Here is a 14,917-nt window from a genome sequence, read left to right on the forward strand (position 1 = left end):
ATTTTTTATCAAGATACATTTGTTCAAGTTAAATATTTTGAATTACTTTTAAAATACATGAATTATAACTAATAAACATCATTCATTTCTAATACTTAAAATATGGATCAGTACTATAATATGTGACATTAGCTATCCAAGTGAAGTGACATGGACACAGAGAAGTCAAACAGCACACATTCAAACAATTATTGGCATATATTTAGATTTATTACAAAATATTGTATACTAGACAACATTGGTTATCATTATCACAAGTGATAATAACGATATAATGGGGGGGTTACATGCTGAAATTGAATGAATAAAAACAACAACAAAAAGCAGATTAATATCAAACAACAACAATTTGGCTCCAGGGGGGTTTGGAGTGGCTCCGCCCGCTAAAGGCCATCCCTTGGCGAGAGATTGGTTTCCGACGTCGTGGCTCTTTCCTCCGTCCACTTCACGTACACGACAGAGAGCGATGACGGACATGTGCTAAATACTGACTGACTTAGAGCGCTGGTCGAAAGCTGCCATGTTGTCTGTGATGTCGCTTTAAGGAGAGTTCACAGTGACGAGGTAAGCACTTTGTGTGGCGTTCGAGTCGCCTGTTTTCATAAGTGCACTTCAGGGTACAGTAAAGCCACGTTCAAGACCGGGTCGAGCTACGAAGCAAGTTCTTGTTAAGCCCAGCATGATACACATACATACATATATATATATATATATATTTATAATTCATATTTATATGGCAAGAAGGCACAAGTGAGGAAAAGCGCTAGCATGTAGCTTAAAGGTTAAATATTGTCGGCACGGCAACCAGATAATCGCAGGACTGGATCGATACACCGTACGAAAAACCGAGAACGGCCGTAACTCCAGGGTCTACATGTCGGAACAAGTGCTCATTAGGGTTGGTTTTCGCATTTACAATATCGCACATGGTGGAGTATCGCTACGCCAACATCGGAATAAGTGCGTTACATGCCGAGGACTTAAATGTCGACAACAATGCCCTAACAAAAACACATTTTATGGCGTCGTTCATTAAAAAAGTCACACAACCCATTGCAGTCGATTGTTTTTCGTAAACCACGCGCCGAAAATCATTTGGTTTACGAAACTAATGTTTTGATAAACTGAGTAGATTCTCCATTAATCGATAGAGTGTTTTTTTGTTTTTAAAGGCAACACTTTCTTTAATCGGGTCGCAACATCGTATGTTACGATATCGCACGTGGTGGAGTATCGCTACGCCAACATCGGAATAAGTGCGTTACATGCCGAGGACTTAAATGTCGACAACAATGCCCTAACGAAAACACATTTTATGGCGTCGTTCATTAAAAAAGTCACACAACCCATTGCAGTCGATCGTTTGTTTTTCGTAAACCAAGCGCCGAAAATCATTTGGTTTACGAAATTAATGTTTTGATAAACTGAGTAGATTCTCCATTAAACGATAGAGAGTTTTTTTGTTTTTAAAGGCAACACTTTCTTTAATCGGATCGCAACATCGTATGTTACGATATCGCACGTGGTGGAGTATCGCTACGCCAACATTGGAATAAGTGCGTTACATGCCGAGGACTTAAATGTCGACAACAATGCCCTAACGAAAACACATTTTATGGCGTCGTTCATTAAAAAAGTCACACAACCCATTGCAGTCGATCGTTTGTTTTTCGTAAACCAAGCGCCGAAAATCATTTGGTTTACGAAATTAATGTTTTGATAAACTGAGTAGATTCTCCATTAAATAGTGTTTTTTGTTTTTAAAGGCAACACTTTCTTTAATCGGGTCTCAACATCGTATGCTACGATATCGCACGTGGTGGAGTAGCGCTACGCCAACATCGGAATAAGTGCGTTACATGCCGAGGACTTAAATGTCGACAACAATGCCCTAACAAGTTTTATGGCGTTGTTCGTTAAAAAGTCACAAAACCCATTGCAGTGGATTGTTTGTTTTTCGTAAACCAAGCGCCGAAAATCATTTGGTTTACAAAATTAATGTTTCGATAAACCAAGTAGATTTTCCATTAAAGGATACATTTGATTTTTGTATTTAAAGGCAACACTTTCTTTAATCGGGTCGGGACAAAACGTGTTTGTCGCAACATCGTATGTTACGATATCGCACACGGTGGAGAATCGCTACGCCAACATCCGAATAAGTGCGTTACGATACTTTTTTTGTAAACCGAGCGCTGAAAATACTTTGGTTTACGAAATTAATGTTTTGATAAACCGAGTAGATTGTCCATTTAACGATAGAATTATGTTTATTTTTAAACACTTTCTTTAATTAAGTCGGGACTTGTCGCAACATCATATGTTACATTATCGAGCGTTGTGGAGTATCGCTACGCCAACATCGGGATAACTGCGTTACGTTACTTGCCGACGACTTTAATATCGACAGTGATGCACTAACAAAAACATGTTTCATGACGTTGTTCGTTTATTACTCGTCGTTACGCTCGAGCAAAAAGTCACAAAATCGTCAAAACTACTCCAAATACTTGGTTTACGAAAGTAATGTTTTGAAAAACCGAGTAGATTCTCCAATTTAACGATACAATGATGTTTATTTTCAAAATCAGGTCAGGACAAAACGTGGTTGTCGCAACATCGTACGTTACAATATCACGCGTGGTGGAGTGGCCAACATCGGGATAACTGCGTTACGTTACTTGCCAATTACTTTAATATTGACAAAAATTGCACTAACGAAAACATGTTTTATGACGTCGCTACGCTCAAGCAAAAGGTGACAAAACCGATTCCAGTCCATTGTATGTTTTTCGTAAACCAAGTGCTGAAAATACAAAAGTAATGTTTTGATAAACCGAGTAGATTCTCTACTAAACGATACAATGATGAATGTTTTTGCAACAACACGATCCTTAATCGGGTCGGGACAAAACGTGGTTGTTGTAACATCTTATGTTTCAATATCGTGCGTGGTATCGCTACGCCAACATCGGAATGAGTGCGCTACGTTATTTGCCGACGACTTTAATATCAGGACAAAACGTGGTAGTCGCAACATCGTATGTTATAATATCACGCGTGGTGGAGTATCGCTACGCCAACATCGGGATAACTGCGTTACGTTACTTGCCAATTACTTTAATATCGACAAAAATTGCACTAACGAAAACACGTTTTATGACTTTGCTACGCTCGACGAGCAAAAGGTGACAAAACCGATTCCAGTCCGTTGTATGTTTTTCGTAAACCTAGCGCTGAAAGTAATGATTTGATAAAGCGAGTAGATTCTCGATACAATGATCATTTTTTAACGCAACACTAACCTTAATCCGAACAATTCTCCTTCTATTGACGCCATCGTTGTTGGCAAACGGTCGATATTTTGTGACCTCGATTTTCGCCACCCCAAAAACGTGTTCTTGCTCCGCCCATATTGGTGACTTCACTAAACGTGCGAACAATCTCACGATGTGTTGGTGACACTGAATTCTAAATTGGCGTTCCGATTTCCTGGACATTCGCTGGTTTCCCTTTCGAGTGTTCCGACGTGGTTTTTTTGTGACTCGCGCAAAGGAAAGTTTTGTGAAACGAAGAAAAAGTGCTTTTGAAATACATCGTTATGAATTATTTCGGTAGTTAGCATCGTTGTATTCTTTTTGTGCGTGGATATGCCGATCGTGTGCACTTTATACAAAGCTTAGCGTAATATTTTAGCGCGGTTGTCTTAGAAGCAAGTGTCGGGAAGAGATTCATAAGGCCCTATTTCTGGGTGAATCATTTTGCAAGGCAGTCTGCTGAAAATGACGGAAATCGCCACTCTACATGTTCAACACTCTACTGCCATATGGCGGCTTAAGTGGATATCGCACGCCTCACATTTGTCACTTTACATGTGTCAGGTATACCGTATAAACCCCCTTCCTACTGTCTGATATAACATTTGAAGTGTTTTGTTGTAGAGCAAAATTGCAACAATGTTGGTTTCCCTTGTAGAAAAAAACAAAAACATCTTTGGCTGTTCTTCCTGGCGAAGAAGGCGCTCACACGCCTTCATTGTTTGTACGTTGAATTTTCCTGGGACAGCGGGTAAATAAGACGACAAACGAGGGCGATACTGCATGAGAGTTCTTGGAAAGTGTCTTGTCCGCCTGCTGGGAGGAGACAGAAGCGAGACATAAACTTAAATGTCCAACCCACAAAAAGTGTTCCAAAAAAAAAAAAAAAAAATACATATGTGCCGCAAAACGACACAAAAAGTGCAGTACTGGTGTTTAACAGCATGGGGGCAGCAGCGTGCTTCTTGGGGGGAAAAACAACAACAGAAGAATTGTCTTCTCTTGATATTCCACACACGTTTTGTTACCCCCCCCCAGGGTTTGTCTGTTCTTAGAAAGTTATTTGCATGAAACTTTCAGGAAATGTCAAAAATGGAATCAGGAACCACTTTTGATCCGAATCATTTCAATTATCTTACGTTTAAGTTACAATTAGGACTGGGCGATGAAATGACATCGATATATATCGAGATAGACATGTAACCCATATTTAAAATATCCATTGAAAACATGCATACAGTGCAAAGACTTTTATTGTGGAGGGTTACTTCCTGCCGCTCACTTCCTTTTAAGGAAGTGCTGCTCACTTCACCACCCCCTCCCGTATCTGCGGTGCTGTGAGAAGCGCTTGAGAAGAAACTTGCAATATCTTCTCATTCTCACACTTTGCAAACTTCATAATTAGAGCTACCATGTTCGATTAATTATTGGGCCGTTCATGGTATGTTGTTTTTGCCCTCGATTACTCGGGTCAGGTTTTTTTTCCGGGAAGGAATACCCGTTGACCCAAACAACCTGAGCTCCCTATCCACCTTCAAACTCAACTCAACAAATGGCGAGCTAAACAACTACGCGGTAGGACAAGCATTTTTTTTCTCCTCCGCGGCGATCCTTTTGGATTACTTTTGTTTTTGAACTGAACTTTTGGACTGACGCGGAAGCGTTTGCATACCTTTTGAACTGAACTGTGAACTGGTTCCGAGAAAGCAGCAGGACTGCATCTTGTATTTTTGTTTTGGGCTTTTTTTTTTTTTTATTGTGTCATTTGTGGCATTTATATTCTTGTTCAATACATTTAATGCAGTCCAAACCAAAATAACTAGTTGTCGTCATCTTTCATACCACAGGCTCCTAGACGAACCATCTTCTGTCACACTGTTTACATTCTTAACCTGCCTAGCCCATGCTAGCGTTACAGACACGTAGACGATATCAATAAAAAATGTGTTTGGTAAAACGTTCGATATAGATTTTTCCTTCTCAGTCGGACGTTGCCCAGCTGGGTTGGTTGCGTGATGAAAGGCACTCGCTCTCTGGTAACCGAGCAACTGATCAGTGGGAGGGACACACTGACAGCCAATCAGGTGACAGTATCAACTATCACGTTTGGTTGATTTTTTGCATGGAGTGAGAAGAGAAAGTCGCCTGGACAGTTTTTTGGGGAATTTTTTAAAAAAGGACCATAGTCAGACCAATGTGGTTTGTAAATGATGCAAGGCGCTCGCCCCCAAGACCTTAGCCGCGCTTACCCTTTAGAGCACAGCTGTAACTTCCTGGCACTAAACCTGCAGAAAATAGTTTTTCTCAGGTTTCTCTGTTTACATTTTCACACTTTGCACTATTTTCTTACACTTTATGAAACATTTCTTACATATATTTTAATTTTATAAGCTTATTGTTAAGTGTTCAATGTGATTTGACTATTTTGTTGACATTGTTTGAGTGATTTCCACGCTTCTGTGGACATTTCCTTTCTGCCTTGACAGCTGAGGGATTATAATCAGATGGTTACAATTGATATATAAATATTTACATTTCATATATTTTTTTGTAGGTCATAAAAAATATCAATAATTATCACTTTCGACCGATATAAAACGCTTATATCGTTTTCAGCCGATACTGGATGAGTGACAAGAGCTCTGTTTATTTCATTCTGCTACAGGTAGCTCAAAAAGCGCTTCACTTTTTCCACATTTTGTTATGTTACAGCCTTATTCCAAATTTTTGTCCTCAAAACTCTACACCAGGGGTGTCAAACTCATTTTAGATCGGGGGCCACATGGAGAAAAATCTACTCCCAAGTGGGCCGGACTGCTAAAATCACGGCACAATAACTTAAAAATAAAGACAACTTCAGATTGTTTTCTTTGTTTAAAAATAGAACAAGCACATTCTGAAAATGTACAAATCATAATATTGTTGGGTTTGTTTTTTTGTTTTTTTTTACAATTAACTGTTGCGGTTAATAGTATATATACTTTATTTGTCGTTATTTATATTTTCTGAATAAATGATCAGTCAACTCATTGGTGTTAATTTTCAATCTATAAAGATAACAAAAATAATATCAAAATCAAATTACAGGATGTTATTTATGTAGTTTGCTCATTTTCCTCAACTGGTGCACTAACATCATGTGGTTTATTTTTTTTACATATGTAGCATCATCTACAAAGATACAAAAAATTGCTATTGCGACATCTAGTGGACACATTTAGAACAGCAGTTTCTTTCATTCAAAAATTCCAGGTTAATTTTTATACTTAACAAACTCATCCCGCAGGCCGGATAAAACCTGTTTGCGGGCCTGATCCGGCCCTCGGGCCGTAAGTTTAACACCCCTGCTGTGGAGCAAAATGTCCACATCCTAAGAAACACATGCAAAGAACTTGCAAGCCATCACTTAACAAACAAAAATGTCCTACTCCAGGGGTGTCAAACTCATTTTAGATCGGGGGCCACATGGAGAAAAATGTACTCCCAAGTGGGCCGGACTGGTAAAATCACGGCACGATAACTTAAAAATAAAGACAACTTCAGGTTGTTTTCTTTGTTTAAAAATAGAACAAGCACAATCTGAAAATGTACAAATCATAATGTTGTTGGGTTTGTTTGTTCTTTACAATTAACTGTCGCAGTTAATAGTATATATACTTTATTTGTCATTATTTATATTTTCTACATAAATTATGTGATAATGTTCATCAGTCAACTCGTTGGTGTTAATTTTCAATCTATGAAGATAACAAAAATAATATCAAATTCAAATTATAGGATGTTATTTATGTAGTTTGCTCATTTTCCTCAACTGGTGCACTAACATCATGTGGTTTATTTGTTTTTACATATGTAGCATCATTTACAAAGATACAAAGAATTGCTATTGCGACATCTAGTGGACACATTTAGAACAGCAGTTTATTTCATTCAAAAATTCAAGGTTAATTTTTATACTTAAACTCATCCTGGGGGGCGGATAAAACCTGTTTGCGGGCCTGATCCGGCCCTCGGGCCGTACGTTTGACACCCCTGCTCTACACACTATACCCCATAATGACAACGTGAAAAGCTTCATTTAAAAAAATGTGCAAATGTATTAAAACATTTACATATTAACAGCAATTACAGCCTCAAGTCCTTTTGAATGCGATGCCACAAGCTTGGCACACCTAACTCGGGGCAGTTTTCTCTTTGCAGCACCTCTCAAGCTCCATCCGGTTGGATGGGAAGCGTTGGTTTTCATCCAGAATATCTCCAAAGGTGCATCAACAAAGTAATGAGCAAAGGCTGTGAATACCGTATTTTTCGGAGTATAAGTCGCTCCGGAGTATAAGTCGCACCGGCCGAAAATGCATAATAAAGAAGGAAAAAAACATATAAGTCGCACTGGAGTATAAGTCGCATTTTTGGGGAAATTTATTCGATAAAACCCAACACCAAGAATAGACATTTGAAAGGCAATTTAAAATAAATAAAGAATAGTGAACAACAGGCTGAATAAGTGTACGTTATATGAGGCATAAATAACCAACTGAGAACGTGCCTGGTATGTTAACGTAACATATTATGGTAAGAGTCATTCAAATAACTATAACATATAGAACATGCTATACGTTTACCAAACAATCTGTCACTCCTAATCGCTAAATCCCATGAAATCTTATACGTCTAGTCTCTTACGTGAATGAGATAAATAATATTATTTGATATTTTACGCTAATGTGTTAATCATTTCACACATAAGTCGCTCCTGAGTATAAGTCGCACCCCCGGCCAAACTATGAAAAAAACTGCGACTTATAGTCCGAAAAATACGGTACTTATGTACATGTCATTTATTTGTTATTTTTTAATAAATCTGAAAAAAACAAATAAAACATTACAATGTTTCACATTATCATTACGGGGTATTATGTGTAGAATTTTGAGGACAAAAGTGAATATATTCCATTTTGGAATAAGGCTGAAACATAACAAAATGGGGAAAGCGTTTCCAGATGACAACTTTAAAGAAACTTTCTGTATAGGTCTGAAATTGGATGAGGAAGAACTGGTTAACATTTTGGGGATGATCCGGATCACCGACTAATTCCGGAATTTAAAACTATTTTTTAAAACTATTATATAGGGTTTGATTTTGGGAACAGATGTTGCTAATCATAGCGCATGGTGTGGTAGTTAGCCAGATAACTAACGCTAACTTGTGTCAACGCGACTTTTCACCGTCTAATATTTGGAGATGGGTTTGTCGTGGTGGTTTTGCACGTACCTGCACGCGTCATTCCTGGTAGCACTGGAGGTTGAAGGCGAGCTCCGACAGCGCCATGTTGGACGTCATAGGACTGATGTTGGTGTTGTCCTGGCCGATGGACGAGGTTCCCACCACGGGCTGGCTCCGCCCCCACTGGAAGTAGCAGGAGCCCTGAGGGGGACTCTGGTCCAGGTGGGCGGCCGTGTGGAGCGAGGACTGGCCGAGCGCCAGGGTGTCGCCCCCCGTCGGCTGCGCGTACATGCAGCTGCTGGGACCGGCCGCCTGCCCGCACACCTGCACCCCCTGCTGGCCGACGCTACTCGGCCACAGGTTGGGCCGGGGAAACGGCTGGCTTCCCGGAGCCGGCGTCGGCCCGTGTCCGTTGTGCGTGAGGCTGGCGGGGGGTGCCGTGTACGGGCCCTGCGACCACTGCTGAGGAAGGCGGTTGTGGGCGGCGACGGGCACAGCCGGGTTGTTGAGGTTGCTGCAAGGAACCATGGCCGCCAGTCGCCGCTTGGCAGGCAAGGCGTTGCTGAAAGTCGGGAATTGGAGCGGCGCGCCGCCCCCACGGGAGCTTTCAGGGACGGTGAGGGGTGGCAGTTCTATTTCTGGGCTGAAAATGTCCGGAAGTTGGAGCTGCGGTGGAGGAGCCGGCTCGGGTAGAGGTCCGCAGTGGGAAAGTCTCGGGAGGCCGATTAAGGGTCCGTAAGTCCCATCCTGAGGAGCCGACGGGAACAGCTGCTGCTCGGCTCCCGCGGGGCTGCTGCCGGCCGCCTTCAGGCAAGGAGGGGGGCATTCTTCCCCCTTCTCCTTGAACAAGGCAGAGTCCAGGTGTTCGAAGAGCTCGTTGATGAGGATGCTGTCCAGCTCGGAGTGCACATTCTCCTGCCCCTCGTCCTCCCGGCCCAGCCTCTTCAGGGTCTCCTCCCACTCCATCAGCTCGCCCTCGCCCACCTCCATGTCCTCCAAGGCGGCGCCGAAGTCGCCCCTCTGGGCCATTTCCTGCAGGCTGCCGATGACGACCATCACCGACTGCTTGGCCTCCTCCTTCACCACCACGCTGTTGCTAGGTACGCTGACCAGCGCCCGGCTGTCCATGAACACCTGGTCCACGGGCAGAGGCACGTCAGGGGGGCGGCTGTAGATGGACTTCTCCTGGCTGAGGAAGCAGTCCAGCAGGGAGCGGGGGGGCTCCGCCTTCTCGCCGGCGTCTGCGTTGTGGTTGTTGTTGAACTGCGCCTGCGAGAGGTCCACAGTCAAGTTGGTGTTGTACAGCACCCCCTCGCCCTTCGTCAGGCTGAAGGGCAGCTGCAGCCTCCTCCGGCGAAGGTACTCCTCGCCCTCGGCGTTGCTGGAACACGCCGAGCAAAAGGTCATGTTAACGACAAGACCGTTTGGGTGAAGTCCAAGGACAGCGTCTCAAAATGGAACACTTCGCTCCTTTAAAACCTCACAGTCCTTTGGAAACCATCTCGCCAAAATTACAATTTGCTGACGGACTCTGAAGGACAGCTAATGACGGCTGAAAACTGTATCACGATACAAGTCTTTTACATCGTCGATTTCTTTTTACAGTTTTTTTTCAGTCGCTAACAAGCGTTTTTCTAAACAGTAGTCACATTTTCAAAACTCTAAACACGATTAGCACAACATCGGTCCTTTGTGGCCATACCATTCACACATTTCATGTTGTTTTCACACAATTTACAGTCAGTGAACACATTTATATAATGCTTACATTTTCTTAACAGACAAGCTATACCTCCAAACAAAATTATGGATTGTTTTTGTATTATTTACAAATGTTAACACACAACATCCCACAATTGCAAACACAATATTCCAAACCTTAGATACAGTATAAAAACCTCTGCTTCTGTAATGCAGTAATATCAGTTCTAAAACAATATATCCCAGCTGATACTGTAGATACTGTAAAGGAATTTTGTGCTTTTTTTTAGTTCTCCCTTTTTACTGGGCTTTTTGCTGTTGCTTTTTTGTTCATGGATATTTTGTTAACTTTACTGTAAACAATACTGTAAAACGTTTTCTGTTGTATCATACTGTAAACAGTATTTCTACTATACCTCCTGTAGTAAACAGTAAAGAAAAAAAACCGGATTCGCTTTTTACTGGAATGCTTTTGAATGTGAACATTACATGTGGATATACAGTTCCCAACCAAAAAATGAGGCGTAAAAACTGTAGATTGCATGTTTTGCATGCAAATACCTGTAAAACTGAAACATAAAAGTCTATGCAGTTTTTGTAATGTCCACAATAGCCAGTATTTTGAAACCTGGTGTACTTTGATTGGCTGCATGTTCCTTGTGAAGTGAAAACAAGAGTTATTCTTTGAAAGAATAATTTCATTTTGAGTCAGATGTCCAGTGTTTTGGTAAAGTTAATGTGTGCAGAGAAATATGTCTTCTATTTTGAAATGAAGAGTTAGTATAAAGTTAACAAAATATGCTTTTGAGAAGAAAATGATCTATTTGGCCAATTGTGTTTTGTAGGTGTAAGTCTGTGTTAAGAGTTTAGTAAAAGTATTTTAAGCATAGGTAAGCGCTTGTTAGCGATGGAAAAAAACTGTAATACTGATATTTTTATGACCTACGGGAAATAAGGAGCAGGAGGAAATTATTACAGAAGTTACAGCTGTGCTCTAAAGGGTGAGCGCAACTAAGGTCTTGGTGGGGATGCCACTTTTTTTCTACACTTTGTGGCTAATTTATGGATTTTTCTTAGCTGACGGCCAAAATGCAAATAGTTTAAAAAGACAATAACAAGCCAATACACTGAAAAGGGGTGTTATTGTTTGTAGGGATGATGCTCGAACCCAGTTTTCTCGGTTGTTCGATAAGAAAAGAACCGAGTCCTCGGACTCCAATCCCTTTTTGAGAACCGGTACCCGTTATCGAGACCACTATAGTAAAGAAAAAGAGTTGGTTCTTTATTCGAATCCCTGGGAACGAATCCTGTCCCGACAAGAAATGCCCCGTGAGATATCACATGAAATGACGTCGCGTAGGTCAGTCGTTTGTCACGGTGGGATGCAGCGTGCTGCGGTTTCTTTCCCGGGACGCAATACTGACGGCTCCGGACGAAAGCGTGCAGGTAGGAGATGATTTATTTCTCATAAATCATACACATTACAACAGACAGGAACGAAACAAAAAGAAAGCGTGCCGTTCGCACGAGAAGCTAAAGCAAAAACTTACTTAGCACAGGAATACTAGAAGCTAAGGTAACTTTAGCACAGGAATCATGAGCTGGAAAACCAGAATGCCAACGTAACTGTTGCAAATGCAAACAATGAAGCCACGACGAGTGACCGGAAAAGGCAGGCTTAAATACAGTCTCTGATGAGCAACAGGTGCGCGCGTACAAGGCAGGTGAAAATCATAAGTAACCATGGTGACTAAAACAAACCCCCGAAGTGCACAAAACAACTAAGGAAGTCCAAAATTAACAGAACATAACTAAACAAAATATGATCCGACCACATCATAATACATCACAGTTTCATATCATTTCACTTTACAGGAGTAGGAAGAAGTAAAGCTTATTTAATCCTACCCCTTTCCCACTTCATAGCGTTTATAAATATATACATTCATTTACTGACCTTTTTATAATAAAATATCTGTGAATTAGTATATACAACAGTTTTGTAATATGTAATTAATTAATTCAGTCATTATTAATATACTGAGATGAAGAATATCTTATTTTCAATAAGGTTGAAAGTATTTCTCATAATTCTTCTTCTTTGTACTTTGTAAGCACTATTATTTTGAACAACCTCTTAAACTGGATCATATCAGTACAATGTTTAACTTCTTTACTTAATTCATTCCATCATTTAATTGCACATCATTTTAGCTGTTTGCAATTTTACCAAATCCTCGAACTTTAATATTTTTGACTCAATAAATAAAGTGTTTGTATGTTCTCTATATCCAACATTATGTATCAGTCTAATTGATCTTTTTTGTAACACGGTTAACGAATGTAGCGCACATTTGTAGTTATTTCCCCACATTTCTGCACAATAACTCAGATATGGTAATACTATAGTAGCGAGCAGTAGAGAATGGGAAGTGATTTGTTAAACCAAATATTGTGTTTTTTTCCATATACGACAACCTATCTGGACTCGATAAGAGAATCGATAAGGAATCGGTTCGATAAGAGGATTCGATAATGGGCTCGAACTCGATAATTTCTTATCAAACATCATCCCTAATTGTTCGTGCTATGGCACAATCTTTTGGACTGCAGGTGCTGCAGTGTCCTTCCATTTAGTGCTTTCGACCGGAAGTACAAGTGCCATTCAGTCTTTTAGCCGTCCATAGCGTTTCTACTCGTGTGGGTAAAAACGATGTTAAGTTTTAAAAATAAACAACAACAATTCTTAGTGACTAAAGTGTCCCATGTGTGATGTCTGTAGGAGTGTTTTCATGCATACTTGTACGCACTATCGTAATGTAACGAAGTTAGCGTTGTTAGCTATCATGCTAACTTATTTACAAGTGTCTGTGTTAGTATTATTAAGTTACAGTTCTTTTTGTATTGTTTCAGTTTCGTAAATTCCTCAGTAAATTCACCAAAACGTCACCGTTAATGAGTTAGTGATTGGAGAGCTAGCATCCGTAGCTAGCGGGTCCATGACGATGACTTCTGTTCAGTGGTTTGTGACCAATTAAAAAACAATTAAGGTATGTAAATAAACATTTACAGAATCTTTGTTTAAGTAACTCATTTCACAAGGTATATGTCTGCGGCTTGTAGTCTAGTGCGGCTAATATATGGACTAATATTTTTTTCTTCTAAAATAAAGTGGGTGTGGCTTATATACCGGAGAATACAATATGTGTCTATTGTGATATACAGTATATTGATATCATGAATTACCCAGCCCTGATGGAGTATCACAGTGTTTGTGTTCAACATATTTAAAACAATACACACTGAAATACAATATAAAGATGAGAAAAAATATTTTCTTATTTTTTCTCAAGTTCAATACAAAATGTGAGCTATGCGTAGCAACATAGTGTTCCCACATTATTCAGTTTGTTAGAATTGAAAACAACTATATAAAAATGTAAAAAAAAAAAATAACTCTGCCATTTTTATTATGTAAATGTCTTTGACAAGAAAGGCCCCAGTTAGGTTTGTTTGAATGTCAGTTCTTACGGCCACTAGTGGGCATGTTTGCACCACATTAGGAATCGCTGTGATGATTTGTCATAGAAAACAGTTGATAAAATGATATCAATGCAAGGTCAACAAAAAATGCGTTCAGTAAAATGTTCGATATTTTTTTCTTTCATCTTTGTCGGAGGAAAGCGGAGGTTGCGAAGCAAGGTGGGTTGCATGAAGAAAGGCGTTCGCTCTCTGGCAGGAAGTGATCACTGATCAGTGGGAGTGACTCGCTAACAGCCAATCAGGTAACAGTATCGACTATCATGTTTGGTTGTCTGGCGGTTAATTCTTTGCATGGAGTGAGAAAAGAAAGTCAAAATGAAGAAATTGTGGATAAAAGAGGAAAAGTCACCTGGACAGTATGACAGTTTTTTGGATGTTTTCAAAGGGACCATAGTCAAAGCACCTTAACCGAGCTCACCCTTTAGAGCACAGCTGTAACTTCTTGGCACTAAACCTGCAGAAAGCAGTTCTTCTCAGGTTTCTCTATGTTTAAATATTCACACTTTACACTATTTTCTTACACTTTATTGAGAATGTATTGCATATTATTTAATTTTAAGAGCTTATTGTTATGTGTTCAATGTGATTTTAATATTTTGTTTACATTGTTTGAGTGTTTTCCACGCTTGTGTTGACATTTTCTTTCTGCCTTGAAAGCTGAGGGATTATAGGCAAAGGAAGGTTACATTTCAAATAACATATATTTCTCCTGCTCCTTATTTTCGATAGGTCATAAAAATACCCATAATGATCGATATCAACCAATATAATAATAATATTTAAATAATTACGGCATAACAAAAATTCCTTTCTATAGTTAAAGAACAACAGAACAAATTAATGTTACACAGATGTTATTTCTTGGTACTAAACCTGCAGAAAATAGTTCTTCTCAGGTTTCTCTATGTTTACATTTTCACACTTTGCACTTTTTTCTTTTACTTTATGAAGCATTTCTTACATATTCTTTCATTTTAAGAGCTTATTAAGTATTTGTGTTGGCCCTGCGATGAGGTGGCGACTTGTCCAGGTGTACCCCGCCTACCGCCCAAGTGCAGTTGAGATAGGCTCCAGCACCCACCGCGACCCCAAGGGATAAGCGGTAGAAAATGGATGGATGGATGTTTACATT

General features: G+C 40.0%; 1 protein-coding gene across 2 annotated transcripts in view; it reads right to left on the reverse strand.

Moving 5' to 3' along the window:
• Positions 1-3,001: 3,001 nt before the first annotated feature.
• The window catches only part of LOC133658958 (aryl hydrocarbon receptor-like), a 107,819-nt gene continuing 95,903 nt past the window's right edge, over positions 3,002-14,917 (reverse strand). Inside the window, exons 10-11 of one of the 2 annotated variants that reach the window (XM_062061519.1) lie at positions 8,590-9,922; positions 3,002-4,130 (exon numbers count right to left, since the gene is read on the reverse strand). In XM_062061519.1, the coding sequence (XP_061917503.1) occupies positions 8,599-9,922 (1,324 nt within the window). In that variant the 3' untranslated portion in view covers positions 3,002-4,130; positions 8,590-8,598. Of the gene's footprint in view, positions 4,134-8,589; positions 9,923-14,917 lie in introns of both variants that reach the window. The other variant, XM_062061518.1, reaches the window with a different exon arrangement.

Source organism: Entelurus aequoreus, linkage group LG10, assembly GCF_033978785.1.
Source record: "Entelurus aequoreus isolate RoL-2023_Sb linkage group LG10, RoL_Eaeq_v1.1, whole genome shotgun sequence".
NCBI lineage: Eukaryota > Metazoa > Chordata > Actinopteri > Syngnathiformes > Syngnathidae > Entelurus > Entelurus aequoreus.